Source organism: Trachurus trachurus, assembly GCF_905171665.1.
Source record: "Trachurus trachurus genome assembly, chromosome: 10".
NCBI classification, from domain to species: domain Eukaryota; kingdom Metazoa; phylum Chordata; class Actinopteri; order Carangiformes; family Carangidae; genus Trachurus; species Trachurus trachurus.
The window spans coordinates 27,170,387-27,190,072 of record NC_139894.1 but is presented as its reverse complement, the minus strand read 5'-3'; the positions used below and the strand labels follow the sequence as shown (position 1 = coordinate 27,190,072).

Here is a 19,686-nt window from a genome sequence, read left to right as displayed (position 1 = left end):
GACTGAGTCATTTCCTTTACATGAAGTATGACTATTAATCATACATTTTTCTCATTATTGTACAAAAGAAACAATCCACAACAACCTTATCTCTTAGGACAAATATGCCATGGCAATGGAAATAAGCAAAGACAACTTTTATTTACAAAGACATCCAAGCCATTATACAATTATGCTGTGAACTCTTGGTGTAACCCTAGAAAGAAAAGATACCCCCCCCAAAAGAAAAAAAAAGTCAAAGTCCAAACTCATGTGCCCATTTTAGACCAGTTTTGTGACAAATCCTTTAAAGTGAAATGATCAATAGACAAATGGGTGATTACTGTGATATGGATTCATTCATTTTAAGCTTTTAAACTGCAGTGTGATTAAAACTAGAAATATATAAAACATAACTTCCTGTCAGGAGCTGCTGATGAGTAACACCATCATGGACTGACAGGAAGTTGAATCATTGTTGTATTTTAAACACATTGCAGCAAAAGGAGACATCTGGTTTTGAAAGAAGTTAACAGATCTCTGCTCCACACACGTATCTACACATTGAAGCAACTAGTGAGGGGGACTTTTACAGAGATGGACAGAGGAGCATTGTAGATGAACTTGAGAAGAAAAGTTGAGTTTCAAACTGCTGGTTGTGAAAAGTCCTGCTTTAGATTTTCAACATGAGTCCGTGCTGCATCAACTGTGACCTGTGTTTTGTGAAAAGCCACCATACCTATTTAATTTTCCTCAATCAGCTCTTAACTTCTCAGCTCAGTTTTCACGTATTGACCATTTACCATGAAAACAATAAGCAACACGGCGTTCCTCAAAACTGCACTTGAGATGCCTTTGAAGAGATGAATACATTCAACATCATGAGGAGGATTACCGGTTGTTTGTCTTTAACTATGTCACATTACTGTGGGGAAACCATTAATCAGTGTCATCTTCTATATAAAAAATAATGATCTGTACAGTAAACAGGCTTTAGTGGGTGATCGTAGAGTTTCACAAACAGTGTCTGTTTTACATCTCTGAGCTATGACAAATCACAATCAAAGACACACACACACCACTCAGTGCAGTGGGAAAATGAGTGGTGGTTTCTGACAGCCACACAGAACCTGAAGGATTTGTACTCTGTTTTCTCATGCTCTGAGTGGAGAGCTTACACCTACTGGCTCCATTTATTAATGTGTATTGGAAATGTGTAACTTGTACAGTAGCCTTGTCATTTCTATTGTAATAATGTGAGTCTGTGTTGGCTTACGTGTCCTGTGTGATTCTCAAAAATCCCTTATTACTTTGGTTTGTCGCCCTTGAATCTTGTACATGTTTGAAATTCAAACATCCAGCCTTTGAGAAATAAAACTTTACAGAGGACAAAGTTCACATGACTATGTATTTTAAAAAGCCCAATTAAACTACTCATAAATGTGCTCTGTGCTCTATGTACACCAGGTCTTTACAGTGAATGTATGTGATGTCCAAGACATTTTTTTTTTCTTAGGCTCAGTGTGACAAGGAATGTTAAGATACAGGTTTTTTTGTTTGTTTTTTCAGAAAATGACAGTGGTTAACCAGAGATCATGTAATAACAACAACACATAGTATTGAAATGTGTTCAAAAACAAAACTTTTTTTTTTTAATCACACACTCAAATAATAAGAAATCAAATCTCTGCAAATGAACCTGTGTCTCGTCTACACACAAACAGTAGTGCACAGTTTCTTCTTCACTCAAGTGAATCATCTTCTAAAACCAAAAAACATCCACACAATAGAGTGCAAGCTGTAAACTACCTCTGATTCAAGCAGGTTAAATATATTCAGTGTGAAACTCTCCTGTCCCAACATGCTCGACTGAGTGTCAGGGTGTAAAAACGTGATGCACAAGAACTAGAGAAACATGTAGGGCAGATTCCCTGGGAGAGCAGCTCTGTACCTCAGATCTCAACTCTCCACAATATATTGCTTTCATTATTAGCAGTGAACAACAATCGCACTAAGATTTGTGAAAGCTTTTTAGTAACTGGTTTGGATTTCGTATCACATCAAATTAATAATTATTACATTCAAAAAAGACACAGGGCCCAACAACCAATCAGAAAGCTTTTTTCGAAGCTTGTAAACAAAATGATTTTTTTTTAGTTGGGGTAAAGATTGTCTTCTGTTCAATTCAGCCAACTGTATGTCAGACTGAGTTTACCTTTTTTTTGGTTCCACCCGTGTTGTTTGGATGTGACTCATGATTTAGGAAATTAAAATTAAAATTAGAATATGGACTCAGTGTGGAGCATATCTCTCGTGTCTCGTGCTACACGTGTCTGTCTTGCCATTACTGATCAGCATCTCTCCACCAAGTGTGGTGCAAACTGGTTCAGTGGTTTTTGCATAATGTTGCTGCCAAACAATCCAACCAACAGACATGGATGAAAACCTCCTTGTTTAAGGTAAATTATGCTATCCAAAGACCGGAAATTAAAGCTTTATCAAATTGATTTTTCCCCTCCATTATTTACATGTTCTCTTATTATTGTGGAGCACTGGTTATTATCGTAATTACCAGAGGTGACAACAACTGGAAAAGACCAGGGATCTTTGAAAAAGGTCAGTTACAAACCCAGATGTTATATAATAGACCATAGGGCCTGTGAACATGAGTCACTCACTGTATGTGCTTCATTGTATTATTTTATAAAAGATCTCTTGATGTCAGATGATCACTCATGGACTAATGGAATGTGTATTTTTTTAGAAACACAATACTATTGAGATTTTACTGTAAAAGGACTGTAAACATATTTTCATGCTTGGCCTTCTTAATTTTCTATTTTTCTGGACACAAGGTGCAGAGTCCAACAAGCTTAACACCTTTATGATTAAGTTTAGAAGTTGATTTAGAGGCTGCTTAAATTAATTCCGCATTAGGTGCACAATTTATTGACCTATTAAAATGTCAGAAGATACACAAATTGCAGTTACAGGAATTCAAAGTATAAAAACTCACTTAGCACTGCAGCTGCTGCAGCGCAATGAGCACAGCCTTCTTGTCAGAGTGCATGCACTGACAGCACTTCACGAAATGCATGCCTTGTCTGAGGCTGTTGTTGTACAAACAATTATACAAAAATAGGCCAAGCAAGCATCCCATGATTCAAAAGAACATCTAAACAAGAAGAGGAAACCATCTAGGGTCCGGTCTCAAATGTGGAAATGCGGCTTTATCGTTGTACCGATTCATTAAAAATGGTTGACTTTAATATTTTCCATCAGCATCTCAGTGTGAAATTCAGTTCATTTTTTTGCCATCATGCATTCATTTCATAAATCTAGAGGACAAACTCAAACAGGTTAGAGAGGAAGGGCAGTGAGGAGTTTTTTTTCTGTAGTTTGGATTTGTCTTTGTGCTTATGTGGGGGTTTCGTCCCAAAATACATGCGGGAATATTTTTGCCATTACCACTGAGCAAGGCGCTGACCTCGGCAGTGCACTAGTCCCCAGGCACTGCTCTGTGACTGTCGACTGTTGCTAAATAGTTAGGACGGGTCAAAAGCAGAGAACTAATTCCTCCACTGGCATTTAGAACGAGTACTGTGTAAATGATTCTGCATGATCACCCCCTCCACAGCCTGTGAGATGTCACACTGAGTGTCTCTATCAGTGAGTATAATACACAGCTCCTACAGCAGCGTCCTGTACCCTTTCACAATAAAGAAATGATAAGTAACTTGGCAACATACTGGTTTATGTATGACTACTGTACCTGTGCATTGAAAACCAGCTCTCACTGAACAACGTGTTGAATGGTAATTGATGTAACTGATGTGTTACAATGCATAAAATGGTCGGCTAAATTAGCAAATGAAGGCACTGAAAAATGAGTATTTGATAAAAATGTCACTACAATGCGTTGCAGTGTAGAGATCCACAACATATTACCGCAGCATCAGAGTCTCATATTACAGAATATGAAGAGCAAGAAAGTACATATGGATTTCATGAGGCAAAAAGCTGGTGAGCTTTGACATGAAGAGGGCATGACAAACGTCTCCTTTGGTGCTGAACACTATCTGTCCTGGTTGTCCGACCTGAGGCCACGGTCCGAAGCGTCCTCAGAGGGGGTGTCTAGGACGGGATTGACAAACCCTTCAAATTCGGTGTTTGCACTGTCCTCTGGGTGAGTACTCACAAAATCATTTTCCCACTCCAGTGCGTTGGAGTCCTCGGAGGCCGAGGTCGGGCCACTGTTCATCTGCTTGCCGCCGGGCCTCAGGGCTGCGCGCAGGATGTCCTCCTCCGTCCGAGACCTCTCCCAGGCTGGAAGTGCTCGATTGATTCCTACAAAGCAAGGACACGAGCTTTCATTCTGACAGCAGAAGTCGATGGAGTCAGAAACGGCTGCGGGCGGTAATCTGGTAGCACAGGGGGATCTGTTCCTGACTTTCTGCACCAAATTTAAAACTTAACAAACTTCACTCTATCCTTATGTCTTTTACGGAGCCTGACCTCAAGACCTACACTGCTGTACTACAGGAGACACAGGTAGTTCAACATTTTGGCCCATTGCCATAATCCCTATAGTTTTAGGAGCAGGTTCGTTACTTTTAATTGTCTGTGCAAGCTGTTTTTAGAACGGCGGAGCAGAGCCGCGAGCTGCTCAGAGCTACGCTACGGAGGCTCATGGGATTTCTTGGTTTCCCTCATCAAACTCATCAAATACACAATCCAACAACTCCAAAACACTCAAGTTGTGACCTGCACATTCACCACGCTATGAGATAATAAAGGAACATTACGAGATGGAGTTGTTTTCAAGGAAAATGCAGAGACTACTTGCCGGAAAACTGCTCCCGATGGGGACGCGCATCAGCGGTTTTGCATGAATTTTCCTCTAAAACAACTCTGTCTCTTAATGTTCCATTATTATCTCAGCGTGGTGAATGTGCAGGTCACAACTTGTCCACCAGAGTGTTTTGGAGTTGTTGGATTGTGTATTTGATGAGTTTGATGAGGGAAACCAAGAAATCCCATTAGCCTCCGTAGCGTAGCTCTGAGCAGCTCGCGGCTCTGCTCCGCTGTTCCAAAAATAGCTAGCACCGACAATTAAAGGTAACGAACCTACTGCTATGACCATAGGGATTATGGCAATGGGCCAATATGCCAAAATGTTGAACTATCCCTTTAAGGGAGTAAATGTAAATATACCCTGTGCTGTAAAGTACAGAAGCAGTCATTTACGGTGCCACAGTGCCCCTGCCTTCAACAAAGCATATATATAGCCCAGGGGTCGCGTTAACCGGATATTTTCCGTCATTGACCGTTTTTTCAAAACGGTGACGGAAAAAATTTGAGGCCATCCGTCATTTTGACAGATTGCAATTCACACCCATGGCCGTCTGGCCATGTGCATTTGTTTACAATGAAGCCGGCGGATAATCAATAAATGGAGCGGTGGATAACGATATAAAACATATACAATGTCACAAAGTCACTACGGTGAGAATTAGATTTAAAAAAAAAAAACAACCTCACAGCTGGCTGGTGCGCTCAGTAGAAAACGCTGTTGTACCTCCTCTAGGCCTGTGTGGAGCGTGTGTGGCGCTGTTAGTGCTGCCACACACTAACAACAGAGAAGAAGACAGAAAGCTTCCCGCAGTATTCAAACTCCAAACATTACAAGTGGATTAAATGTTGACTGGGAGTCGTGTCAGTGCAAATATGACGGTCGATAATGATTTAACGGGCGAGATTCAGCTGCAGTATCCGAGGGGCCGACAGTAGTCAGCTGTTGTTAAGTTACGTAGCGGTACAGGTAGAGCGGTGGGGGTAGGACACCACCGTTTCACACACTCGCCGCACACAACTCTTCTAAAGGTAACGTTAAGCCTCTTTTAATGTATTTTGCCCGCTGTGGCATTGTTTATAACACGTAAAGCTGAGTGGGGTTTGGTCCTGTCTGAATTTGTGCTGCATCTGGCTGTGTGGTCTATAGCTTCAGTTGTTTCAGTGATGCGCAATGACTGCGTGCGTGCGTAAAAGAGAGATGCGAGGCACAGAGAGAGAGAGAGAGAGAGAGAGAGAGAGAGAGAGAGAGAGCTAACGCCGGTGCACTATGCGGTGCCTATGTGAAAACGTGCTCCTTTGGATGTTTTGGTATAACACATGGGTTAGCATGTTGATTGTTGACAGAAAACTGATGTCATCATCAGGTATTTAGGTTGTATTTAGATATTGAGTGGCAGAAAGTGACCCCCGCATTCACTGATGACCCACAGTTAGATGTGCTCTGACGCAGTCTCTGCTCCGGAGCATAGGCCTACTCTGTTCAATTTGTTTGGACTTGATATGAATTTAACATGAATTAAAATTGAATGCGATTGAATATGGCATTATTATCATTTTAAAAAAAAAATTAAAGTGACCGGTAAAAATAGATTATGACGGAATTTTTATGACCCCGTCAGTCAAAATGACCGGCGACGAAAAAGTCTAGCGCAACCTCTGATATAGCCTATATATATATAGCCGCTTAGCCTATAACATATTTGGATTTTGCAGTTCTGTATGTCTATGTGTTTCAGCTGATTTGCACTGGACATTAGAGGAGAGCTGGTGTGTTTAAAATAAGGTGTAAGCTGCTTCCTCCTCCTCCTCCTCTTTGCTGCAGTGTCACTGAGAAACAGAATCAATCTTGGCTGAGAGACGGAGCCCTGGTTCAGAAGCACAGAAAGCTCCAACCTGCTCCCTCGGTGCCATCGAACGTCTGGACCGAATGAAAGTTTGATGGATTGGACATATTTCCTCAACCTTGCCGCCGAGGAGCCAAAGGCAACAGTCGGCAGGAAAAGTAACAGCTTAGGTGCAGAAAACTTCCCTATATGGGGAAAATGAAAGTCTCACCTTCCTCATCCTCCCACTCCAAGTCCAGTGAGGTCCCGTCGTCGTTGGTGGAGCGGGTCTTAGTGGTGAAGTCCCAGCTGCACTCTGTGTTGGGAGTCACCACGTTTGTATCAGAGGGGAGTCCTGGAAACAAGGAGACAATTATTACAACAGAGCGTAGGTAACTCTTTTACCTTATCATGGTCCATTTATCAGCACAACAGTAATAGACGGGTGTATTATTAGAATGGATATAATTAAGGCTGGGAGGTCACTCACTGTTGCTCCTGAAAGCCTCAGACTGGGCTTTTACGTTCTGGAGGTAGACATCAAAATCCTCCCCAGAGGCGTGTCTGAAACACACCACACTGAATCAACACAAGTCCCAGTCCATTCACTGACACAGAAAAAGCACAAAACACTGGTTGGACAGACAGGAATAAATGCACAAAAATCATCTGTCCTAAACTCAAGCCGGCATGAATAAAGCATCTCACTGAGGCTTCGACTTCAACCTGTTCTTCACATTTGGAGGAGATGAAATCTGAGACTGTGCTCAGTGTTGTTTGTGCTGCCTCCTTTCATTACCGCTGCAAAGCATGAGGACTTGTGAGCAGTTGCAGTGCTTGTCTGGGCACATTGAACATTTGTTAAGCATTGGATTCTGAGACTGGATACTTTGTAGTGCTTCAATATCTACTCTGCAGCCCACACAGTGCCTGACTGCAGGAGCACACCGAGCTCCCATGTTATTAAATCAATGTTTCTGTTGAGAGCTGAAAAAAAAGAAGAATTGCTGCTGCCCAATAGCAACAAATGGTAATATCATCCATCTGAGAGAGCTGTGATTTAACCAGATGCTGGAAATGTTCAAATATTTCTACATCTGTGGCAGACAGAGGTGGACGAAAGATTAAACTACTGAGAAGATCCATGACTACTGTCCGCTCGGTATGTCGACTGAAGCCTATAGAGAGCCTCATGACCGCAGTTTGTCCTCAGCCAAACAACCGTTCTGTTGTCTGATGAACTCAAGTAACTCACTTTCTTTGCTGAGTGTCACTGCCAGCGCCATCTGCTTTTCCCCGTGTCCTCTGGGCAGACAGCTGCGAACAAAAACACCATAGATCAATACAACAAAAACTAAACAGACAATCTTCCTACTATTGAAACACAGACAGATTATTATACTGACTAAAAACAGACACTTGATAGTTTTTGGTGCTCTCAAGAAAACATATGGGCAAATAACTTTAACAAAACAAAGAAACACCAAAGAAGCAGAGGAACGTGACACAAAGAACAAAGGAATCTGAATTTTCATTACATCACATAATAATAATAATAAAACTCATTAAACTGAAGAGGAAATAGAAACTATGATACAGACCAAAATTCTTGTTGCAATATTGTTATGGTCCCGCTGCCCATATCTCACTGTGATTGTGACAGTAAAAGCCCAGCAAAGTGATGCTGTTTTTTGAAGCATCTTTCCTCTCACTGTTTGAATTCATGAGAGGAACTGGGAGAGATCCAGAGCCAGTCTTGTGTCTGTGACTGTGTATTATGCATCATCTGTTGGGAATTATTCCACCCTGAAGTGTCCAACTAAACAAATGTGACGTCTTTTGCTACAAATGCCACAAAACTTTTTTCCGGATAAATGAAGCACCGACAACAATTTCCCCGACTTAAAGTAAGAGAGAAAGGTTAATGAGCACATAAAGAAAAGTGAACAGAGAGATATCGCTGCGTCCTTTGAGACACAGAAGGCTGAGTGCTTGAAATGCTGGGGGGAGCCTCTGTACAGGGCCAGGAGGTTAGAGGAGAGGGTTGTTTAGCCAAGCAGTAAGTCAACATGGCAGAAGGGAGAGCGCTCAGTGCCGCCTCACCTCCTTCACTTTTCGTTCACGTGCCAACCTGGCGGCCTCACGCTGGGCGGCATTTCTAGCCTCCTCTTCTAGCCTTAACTTCTCCTCTTGTGCCTCTAACTGAGCAGAAATAACAGAAATGAAACAAACACAAAGCACAGAACAGAAAATTACAAAAACAGAAAAAACAATGCAGCAAATTAAAAAACAAATTAATTAAAAAGTAAATGAAATGATGGGAGCTTTTAATCTAACAAAGATGGATCCCTCTACAGAAGCGTTGTGACACTGTGACTTACCTCCGCCTGGATCTTCTGGTCTATCAGGACCTGCCTGTCCGAGAGCGCAGTGTAGCGGTGCTCTCTGAGGTGTTTGATCTCATCTTCACTGATCGGCCTAATGAAAGAAAAAAGCAACATACTGTAAGGTTTTTGTTGTTGTTCTTGTTTTTAAATCAAACAACTCGTGATCTTTTTTTTTTTAGTCAGGAGACCTCTGACCTCGGGCAGGGCTGCGGGCTTTCTGCTTCCCCCTGCAATGCAACAAACAAAGAGATGTGAACATACAGCGTTGGATTCCGGTGTAAAACACATCTTCAGATAAAGTGCTACCAGTCTGGGACTCTGCAGACAGTAATCGAGTTATGGGGCTTGGAGGGAATAATGGAAGACAGCCATGTAACAGCGATGGGTGCGCAGTGGGTGCACCCATCATTTTCTATCCATCACTGGAGAGTGGCTTTCTTCAGGAAAGTCTGATGGGAGTCTGGAAGTAAAAGGGATCCTGGGAGAACCACCATAATGTGGCTTTTAATTAGACTAGATGTCCTATAAAACACTCACTCAATCTTTTACAATGTCATTGGGTTTCAAGTAGGGATGTCACAATTACTTGTTTTCACAATTAATCGCGGTATTAAACGCCACAATTAATTGATCGCAAAGATTCCTAAATACCGTCACTTTCCAAAAAAAGATTATGTCAGAACCGTATTGGCAGATGTGCACCAAAGTAAAGGTAAATGCACAGGTACTGGTCCATATGTAACATTGAATTGGTAGGAATTTAAATGCTAGAGACAGTGTCATTTGTAATAATAATTAAAAAAAAGATTAAAACTTAACTTTTTAATTAAGGACTTTTATATTTCAAACACTTTAATAATTGGTCATATTTTAATAGATACCTTGTGTAAATAATTACTAATGTAATTATATTTTGACTATATTTGATTTTACACATTAATAGTGTTTGAAATTAATTGATGCATAATAATCATGATAATCGTAATACCGTGATTATTTCTCTGACAATAATCGTACCTAGAAAATCTGTAATCGTGACACATCCCTAGTTTCAAGCAATAGAACAATAATAGAGCTGAGGAAAAAAAAACTCACACAATCATCTCCAAAAACTTATTTAGATACTGAGGGAACCTCCGCATAAAGGTGATCGGACCTACCTCATCACTCTCTACCAGGTTTTCAAACTGTAAAATAAAGAGACACAGTCAGAAACAGCATCATAATGAATAAAATAAAAAAGCTCTAGTAAATGTGTGACTCATACCTCTATTGTATAATGCTCCCCTGTGGTGCTGCTTCGGAAATATTTGGATCTGTAACAATAAATCAGAGAACACGCATCTTAAATATTTAAACTGGGCTGCTGTAATATTGCATGCAGGAGCTGTATGATGATCACACTGTATGCCTCTGAGATTAACATCAACATGAGTAATGACTCTAGGGGAAGGGATTGATTGAGTAGGCACAATTGAAGGATACACCCAGTGTTTGTGGTGGATCACTGGCTCCGGTTCATCAAGCAAATGGAGACAACATCAACAGGCTCAAATCATTGCACACTTGAATGAATACTGCTCCTCAGTAACAGTTGCCACACACATACAATATATTGTATTATATTACACAGTACACAACCTTTGACAACCTGTGATGAATCCTCCTCTACTTAAGAGAGCCTTTTATAGGACAATGCTGGATAATTCAGTTTAAAGGCTTTGGAAACATGTCCATCATGCAAATGGAAATCCTGTATTGTTTTTTCTGATGCAGAGACATGTTTCTTCGTTAGTTTAGCTACATTAAAGGTGACAGCGAGAACAAATAAATAAAAGGAAATGTATGTGTTTATCAAAAGGCCACAGCAATAACTTCATTCTTAAAAGCAGCTTCCTATCTCTAACGCAGTTTAGTCGAGAATAATATTTTCTGTTTTTAAGCAGTCGGTCCACTGTTACATATGTCCACTCCATCTGTCTGGTCCACATTACTGACACAGACGTGCCACTGCTTAAGTTTACAGAGCGAAGCATGTGCTGTAATGTTAGAGTCAACCCACACACCAGTGACCTGCTCTAAATACACAACTAAGCAGCTAAATTAATGAATCTGATTGTGTCATATACTGCGTGTGGACAATTGCTTTAATATTGAATCATACACAGCAGGAGAAGCACAGGTGTAGCTAATGACATCAGGACCTTACAACGAGCTCTTCTAAATTACATGCTGCTCTAATTAATGTTAATGATTACACCTGTGATTTTCCTCCACTGATGTGTCAAGAGGGCTTCAATGAACGGGTCTACTGCTCTAAAAATAGACACAGCAGCAGGTGTTTTACCTCTGTCAGGCCGTAGGAAGCGGTAACACAGCTGACATGGTGAACCAACTTTATGATTCATTTAAGAAATTCAACCTCATACACTCTCTGTTCTTCACTTTAAATCATTTTATTGCTCCAGTGAACATAGTTGTTCTTACAGTGTCACAGCCTGACCTACTGTAATGGGAGCAGGCAACATGTCTTTATATGTTTTATAATGAGGTTTCAAAATGTCCATTCCCAGATGATAACTTTATTGTGTCTTTGTCAGGTTAAATTGGGTGGTGGTGGTGACTGAGCATGAGCCAGCTTGTTGCTGCAGGAGAGCTGGCCTTCTCTAATCTTAACAAAGCACTACAACATTAATTATTAACCTTGTATTTGGTGACATGGCTGTGTGGAATTAACAGACTATTGAGACCCACTGTGTGCACCGGGACTCAGGCATTCAATCATACTGAACTAGGAGGTCCAGGTGTGAGTGCAGTGATGGGAATAAAGGCGTTACTAAGGGCGCTACTTTTTTCAATGTATTAATCAAAAAAAAGTAACAGTTTCCTCGGAGCCTGTCTGTGCGGAGGAGTACTGGGTGAGTTGGTTAGTTCCAGATAAACAGGAGGTCATGGTTGTGGTTAGGGGGGCGAGCGAGTCCATGTAATTTGACATATTTGTGCATTTTATTTTCATTTAGTAACGCAATAGGTACTTTACCTGGTAATTAGTTAGCTTTATAATGTAGTAAATCAGTAACTAACTCGGTTACTTTTTTTGGGAAAGTAACTAGTAACTGTAAGTCATAACATTTTAAAAGCAACGTGCCCAACACTGTGTGAGTGTGCAATGTCAAAGAGCCCAGCCCTCCTCGGACAGAGCTGCCCTCTGTCCAGTCTGGTGACAATAGGGGTGGGGTCTTGTTCCTGCTGGCTCTGTCTGTCTGTCTGTCTGCAGGTGGAGCCGCACAGCACCATGATAGTACCCAGTCAGTCAGTTGTTTATTACCCCTCTGTGTTACACCCTCGCCTCCAGACTAACACCCGCAGCTGTCAGACAGTCTCGGGGTCTTGTGGTGGTGGTCTCAGCCCCCGGCTAACCAACTGTTAGCTCACGTTAGCACCGTAACCGGATACGCTGGCTGGTTTCTTTAGATGCTAGGTAGTTAGCTCCCCGTCTGAAGTCATGTTTCACCTACCCGCCTCCTCTCTGGATCCTGCTGGCCTCCCGCCTGAAGAGCCCGGCACACTGAGCCCAGCAGTTTCCCATCGCATTGTCAAGTAGTGCGGGTCCCTAGCTGCCTGACAGCTGCCGGTGCATCCTTCCCTGCTGCTGCTGCTGCTGCTGCTGCTGCTGGTGGCGGCTACATCTCCAGGTCCAGTCAGTCCTCCTAGTCCCCCTCACCGGCCACTTCCTCATCCTCCTTCCTCTCCGGCTGACGACGACGATCAGGCCAGACCTAAATGCTCAACAGCGCCGCCGAGTGTTGGATCAGTCAAGCTGCTGATCCGCAAACTGCCTCAGTCAGTTGAGCTTCTGGCACAGGTTGAGACCATAGACTGACTGTATGGTTGAGAGAGACTGGTTTTTAACACCTGCAAGAAACATTGCATCATATTGCTGTTTTTTTTCGTTTTGTTTTTTTACTGAATTAACAAGAAACTTATTCATTTACTTGATTCATTTGTGAATCGGCACCGATTTTAAGTTTTACTCTAATACTTGTATGCTTTAGGCCAGTGGTTCTCAAACTTTTTTAGATCAAGGACCCCTAAACTGAGACAAATTAGACCACAGACCACCCATTGGACCAAATTTTGAAACCAACACCAAAAATACACAAATATTTGTTCTGAGAGTGAATATCGTTCCTTTTTTTTTTTAGTATGTTCAAATTAGGGCCAGTGGTGTGACATTTTGGAAAAATTTAGAGAAATGTAATATTTCCGTAAAAAAAAGGTAATATTTCCGTTAAAAAAGTAAAATTCATTAAAAAAAAATTTAAAAAAAGTTGTACCCTCTCAAGGACCCCTGAGGGTCCCCGGACCCCACTTTGAGAACCACTGCTTTAGGCTACTGAAGTCCAAGTACAACGCAACAATGTAGGATTGAAAATAAAGGACCAGGTTTTGAAGAAAGTTGGCCCCTGAAGTTATATCACAATAACTTTCATCACTAATACCGATGTGTAACCTTACTTATTATTTCATTCATGCATTTACAATTCTGTCATATATAAAATTGTGTAACATTACTTGAGTTGAAGATTTCTTCATTAACAGTTGCAGAAGTCCTGTTGTGTCTGTGATGACAACACATACAGTAGTATGCACAATGTTATTGTATGCACTGCATAACTGCATACAGGGGCCTCCAAGGTGTCAAGAAAAACTGATTGTCACCCACAGCGCAGAGAAACCAGAGAAGGCTACCAACCAGATACGCTATGCATCAGTCTGTGACTGTGAGCATAATGTTGCTAAGGTGGACCTAGTTTTAAATACTTTGGTTGATAATATGCAGTAAAGAACAAATTAAAAAACAAAAAACTGTTTTCTGTTTCTTTAAGTTTTGTTTTATTTTTTAAGAAATGAATTACACTTACTGATATAAATCCATTTGAAAAGTCAACACGCTAAAAATGTTACAAAAGAAATCAGATTGTATGGGTTGTTTTCACACCAAAGAACGGCCAGAATTGGATCTGGTTCTCTTTATCCTCAGACAGAGATCAGAAGAGTTTAGTACAATTACAAGTTATATTCGCTATTGAGACTGATTGCATTTTTAACATTTAACATAATTTTCTGTTTTCTGAAATAGAGTAAAGAAACAAAGCCCCCAAGCTTTGTTTCTTTACTCTATTTCATCAGCGGTGAAGAGGTAGGCATGGAGCTCGTCCTCAGCAGGGATGATGTCCACATTGCTGACTCTGACTTTCGTGGCAACAGGCATGCATCTGGGCATAAGCTTTCTCCCAGTCTGAAAGAAAACGGGTCAGAGCATGAGCATGAAAAAAGGAGGTAGTTTTGTCACTTCTAGTGGAAATTCAGTTTCAGGTGCCCATCCAATTTAGATAGTGATACTTTACTGAAATAAAATAGTTTTATTCAATAATGCAAAATTGAAGAATGGTATAAGTCGAAGGAATTGTGAAAAAAATGACTTACAATTTTCTTGGAGTCAGCCATGGATCTCTCCATATACCTCCTCATCCTCTCCTTCTGTTTCTCCCTCTGCTCTCTCAGCTTTTCCTCCCGCTCCCTGCACCATGATTTACAAAGAGGGGGGAGTTTTAAATAACATAGCTACTGCATGTTTTATTTATCTTGGAAAGAATATATTAAAAGCAAAACAAGCCTGGCATGCAGGAAACTCATTTATCTTCACAAAAGGCTTGAATTGGTCACACTTTTTTTTTCTTCCAGTGATAGAAGGGAAGTATGGTCACTGAGACATACCTGCTCCTCCTCTCACTGTCCTTTATCCTCTTTATCATGTCCAAGGTTTTCTCAGGGATGCTCTCAAGGCCCTGCAGCAGCATAGATATACGGTTCTCTATACTGACGAGCTTCTCCAAGGTGCTGAGGTTTGTCATCCTGCCGTCCACGCAGCTGGAGTGCACCTCTGCCACCTTGTCGCCCAGAGCATTGAGCATCAGATCCTGTCAGCAGCAGAAAGACACTCAGACCGTCAACGTGAGCACACACTGAAAAGGTTTGTGTAACACAGAGATCCGTGCATATGTGAAAAGTGATTGGAATAAATATTTAACATATTTTGTGCTCACCTGGTCTTCTGTGCTCAGTGAGACATGGAGCTGCACCTTCTGTTTCAGCTTGTTGCCTCTCATCTTTTCACCGTTGATTCTTTGAGTTAGGTCATTTATCTGTAGCATTAGCTGCTCCTCCTCCTTTTCACTACAGACACAAGAAGAATCATTGGCATCGGGTGGATGTGACAAAGAGAAGGCAATGAAGAAATGAATATTGTATGGAGAAACTGAGAGAATAAGAATAAGTCTGGAAATCTTTTTTTTTTTTTTAAGTTCACTAAGTGAGTAAAAGGACCTGAATTCTTAAAATGTTTTTATTTTTACCTTCCATTTTCTGATTGAATTGTTTTTGCTCGACTATCGCAGTGAAAGGGAATTTATAATTTTAAAAAAAACAGATTCCGTAATGTCAGAGTGGCGTGCAAAAGGTTTTAGAGACAGACAACAGGTGAAAATGGAGAATGCCAAAATCCTCCGAGCCTCAACACACGATGCTTACATCTTCCTCCTGGTCGTCTCCACGGTCTGTCGAAGCCCCTCCATCGTCACCTCCACCCTCGTCGAATTCTGAATCAAGGACAAGTTCTGCTCCGTCAGCTCAGTCACCAGATCCAGAAGCTGCTGGGGATCAGTGAAGTACAGGTCTGGCTCATCCTGCAGAGAAGTTACACAAAGTGGGAGACATGCGTGTACAGCATTTCAAATAAAAACATAATATTAAAAGACAAATACAGGGATGCAAACAGGTCAGGACCAGAAAAAGAGACTTATTATATCATGGAAAAGTCAATTTCCAGTACCGGTAGTTCAAATCAAATAGCCCCAACCAAGTATTGAGTATTCAGTTTTTAAAAAATGTTTTTAAATGCCATAATTATTACTATTAAAATAAATTGAATAAAGACGTGAAATGTTTCATTCTGTGTGTAATGGATCTATATAATGTATTAGTTTCACTTTTTGAATTGAATTACCGACATAGGCCTTAATGAACTTTCCCAGGATATTCTGATGCACCTGTACATTGGAAATAATAGGAGTGATGGGTATATTAATATGCTATAATTCATTACTGCATACATCTTGACAACTCTACTTTACACTGCTGATTTGTATAATCCCAACAGACATGTGATTTTCAGCCTTTTGTGATTACATTTGTCTGTTCTGATGATACAAGTCATAGGTCCTGAAATGTGTGTTTCTCTTCTATAATATACATTCTACATCTCTGAGGTGACGTCTTTCCACATGTGCTTCCTTCACCCTTCAAACGTGGCAGAGCTCCCCCCAAAATATTTTCTCATCGGATCTACATGAATCTCATAGGTGACCCATTTTCAAATTAAAACGGCCATTTTTGCCGAAAAGCGACTTGTTCGCATCCCTGCAAGTAGTTTCAGTTAAAAGCTGACCTCGTACTCTGAGCCGTCCTCGTCCACGTTAGAATTTGTGATCCTGAAAGACAGAGTTTGCAGGGTTTTTTGCAGCAGCATGTGAACAGGATTTCAAATGATTTTTCTGCTAGGTGTTCAAAATGATCCTATCAGTGTGTGTGCCACAACAGGAGATGATGTGTGAAAATATGTTCAAATGACCATCTAAAGGTGTATAACAAGATACCAACAGACTGATACTAAGCAGGAAGAGAGTGGTCAGTAGTGTGATGGAGCTGAGTGTGTTGGTCCTCACACTGTGTCGCAGTGGGCCGATGGCAGCCTGCTTTCTGTGATGGAGGGCAGCTCTTTACATGGACTGGACACTTTAGTCTCCAGATCTGTGCACATGTTATGTTTCAAATGAGACCATTGATGATGATACTACCATTGCTCACCATAATATTGATAATGACAATTAACTATATGACAACGAAGGACTTGCCGTTCCTAATTGCCGAGTCCTCAGACTTCCTTTCCTGCCAGTCCTGTGTCTCTTTGTTAGACGGGACTTTAGCTTTCAAAGCCTTAGCTTTCTGGGCCTCCTGCCACTCTGGAGGAGACAGCTTGAACAGAAGGTCTTTGTATCTCTTGTAGTCTATCAGGATTTCTTCAAACTTGGCGATTTCACTATGAAGAAGGAAGAGCAGATTTAAATCCAGATGACACAACACTGCCAGATTCCAACTTTCTCATATTAAATTGAAAGTTTTCTGCAGTATTTAGTATTTTACTTTTATTCAGATAAAACATGGTCAACCACTTATATGAAATCATCAGCGTCACCTCTTTATGGTGCCTATTTCAGCAGTCACTTTCTTGATCTCTGTGTTCTTCTCCTGTTTGGACTTGGCTTCCCGTTCAAAACTGACAACAGAGACAAGTTGCATTTGCAATGTGACTAAACCCCATACGATTGTTAAACTAAAGTTCAGAACACACGGTTTAATCATTAGTAACAATATCATGTCAGTCACCGTTTCAAATGTTAATACTTACAATGTTCTGGCTTCGACAGACTTTTTCTCATTCTCTCTGAGAAACCCTTCAAAGATGAGATTGTCTCTTGCAATGATCCTTTCAAGATTACTCAGTTGTTTCTCTTCTTTCGCAATGGCCATGTCCATCTTTAAAATCTCGCCCCTCTTCGTCAATATTGATAACTGAATAAGGGAGGACAGGGTGGTGCGATGGAGATAATTGAAGAACCAGAATTGTCAATGGTGGTGAAGGCAGCACACGCTGACCAACAAAACATTTGTGTAATAGTCAGATTATTGTCTAACGAGTGGTTCAGGGAGACATCATTTACCTCCAACACAGCCTTCTGCCGTTCCATGGAGATTAAGTCATGCTTGCTGTCTTTTGTGAGGTTTTCTGGGGATTACAATAGTAATCAGTGAAATTAGTAAATTAGTCATCCGATGGCTGTTTCACAATCACAAGTAGCACCTTTACAAAACTGGACAAGTTACCTCTGTTCTCTCTCTTACCTCTTTTCATCATGGCCATCCTCAGCTCATGTCTGCCTTGTGTTGGTTTGGGGAAAGTTGTCTTACTTTTCATTTGTTTCAGATTCTTCATCTTCTCCTTTTCCACCGCCGCCTCCTCCTCCTCCCCCAGTTTTCCCACCAAATCTTTCTTCATCTTGGCCATCATTCGTGCAGCGTGGGTCGTCTTCTTATCAATTGGCAAAGCCAGGAATTTCCGCATCTCCTGGGCACGGAGGAGCACAGCAGCATGACTTCAACACAGCAACAATCAATTTTTCGCTTCTTGCGAACACTGAGTCACGCAAAAAGTCATGCAGGGATGTAAAACAATTTATTTCTATAAACGCACTGACACTCATACCAACCTCTCTTTGCTCCTCTTTTTCATTTACGCTCAGTCGAAAGATGCTTTTACCATCTGGCACTTTGAATGGACTTTGTCGTACTTCCTTCTTCTTTCTCCTCATGTCTACACACAATGGAGTGAAAACAAAAAACTAATGAGAGCATGCAGTTTCTTATAGTTTGTCTCTATTTTCTAGATTTGCCCACTCTACCTTGTTTGTGTGATTTGGCAGCACTTTCTGTTTCTGAAACAACAATGCTGCCTGAAGAAATCTGTGGGCCTCCTGTTGTAAAGATAAAATATCATCGAGTCAGTTTGAATTGTTCATTGTGTGTGAAACACTTGTCACAGAAGCTTACTGGGCTGTGATGATGACATCTTTGAGGTGTCCTCTGGCATCCGATGCTGCACTGGCTCAGTGGTGAATTTTGCTGGAGGTCACAGAGAGAAAACAAATGAAAACAAAGTATGTCTCCACATAAACACATTTTCTTTAAGGCAAATCTGGCTCCAAACCAAAACTGACTAAACCTGGATCCCACCAGCTAACGAGGGGTGTCAAAGCTGTTCTCACCTTCGGACCAGAAGGACTCCTCAGCTTTGGATGCTCCTGTCTGCCTCACTGTCAACCTTTAACTCCTCCGAGGTCCTCTCCAAAGACACATATCTGCAATGTGTTTATCATTGTCATTATTATTATGTTTTCACATGTTTTATTTGCTGATCTGTAAAAATGTTAATCAGACGCACAATTAGGCCAAATCAGGCTAAAACCTCCTCCTCCTTTGGCCATGGACTTTAAATGTATGTAATCTTTTTAAGTAGGACTTAAGGTTATCCAGCTAACTTTAGGTTTAATTCTGGATTCTCAGTCTTATGACAGCGGCACACTTGTTACCAGAGTAAATCACCATGGTAACTGATGCTGAACTCCTCACCTGCTCCGGAGCATCAGATCAAAAAATACTGATCAATCATATCCCTGGAAAAACAGAGGAGCCAGACAGGATCAAAACAATAATAACAGCACATTTCAAAAAAAATATTTGCTGCACGTGTCTCTGTTTTAAAGCTACATGGAAAATGTATCACACTAAATAAATATATTGTTATTATACTGCCAATTGAACAAAGATTTTTACAATCCCTGCAGCTCATACTGTACACATTTCACCTTGCTGGTATCACTTCTGACACGGTTGTACCTGAAATCTCCTGCAGGCATCAGCGTCGTGTATTCTCAGACCTACATTATTAGTGGTTCAGGAGATGT

General features: G+C 41.1%; 2 protein-coding genes across 2 annotated transcripts; both read right to left on the bottom strand.

Moving 5' to 3' along the window:
- Positions 1–1,934: 1,934 nt before the first annotated feature.
- On the bottom strand, positions 1,935–12,767 carry ap1ar (adaptor related protein complex 1 associated regulatory protein). Its single transcript, XM_083980761.1, has 10 exons — positions 12,562–12,767; positions 10,311–10,359; positions 10,204–10,230; positions 9,239–9,270; positions 9,038–9,134; positions 8,760–8,858; positions 7,912–7,973; positions 7,147–7,220; positions 6,889–7,011; positions 1,935–4,326 (listed from the first exon to the last, which is right to left on the bottom strand). The coding sequence occupies exons 1-10, from the start codon at positions 12,630–12,632 to the stop codon at positions 4,055–4,057; spliced, it is 906 nt and encodes a 301-aa protein (XP_083836887.1). The 5' UTR covers positions 12,633–12,767; the 3' UTR covers positions 1,935–4,054.
- A 1,452-nt stretch (positions 12,768–14,219) lies between these two features.
- On the bottom strand, positions 14,220–19,327 carry LOC310992282 (cilia- and flagella-associated protein 100-like; the record flags this gene model as incomplete). The annotated part of the gene is made up of 16 exons (XM_083980303.1): positions 14,220–14,345; positions 14,534–14,627; positions 14,825–15,027; positions 15,154–15,283; positions 15,638–15,792; positions 16,554–16,596; positions 16,831–16,915; positions 17,020–17,204; positions 17,361–17,441; positions 17,574–17,737; positions 17,887–17,951; positions 18,068–18,290; positions 18,433–18,536; positions 18,625–18,696; positions 18,773–18,844; positions 19,312–19,327. 16 exons carry the CDS (start codon positions 19,325–19,327, stop codon positions 14,220–14,222), a joined length of 1,818 nt encoding a protein of 605 aa, XP_083836429.1.
- Between the last annotated feature and the right edge of the window lie 359 nt (positions 19,328–19,686).

Coding starts and splice junctions, on each gene's coding strand:
- ap1ar (XM_083980761.1), bottom strand. CDS start 12,632: ATGGGAAACTGCTGGGCTCAGTGTGCCGGGCTCTTCAGGCGGGAGGCC. Junction 10,231..10,310: donor GGGAGCATTATACAATAGAG/GTATGAGTCACA, acceptor TTTATTTTACAG/TTTGAAAACCTGGTAGAGAG. Junction 4,327..6,888: donor GGAGTGGGAGGATGAGGAAG/GTGAGACTTTCA, acceptor CTTGCTTTGTAG/GAATCAATCGAGCACTTCCA.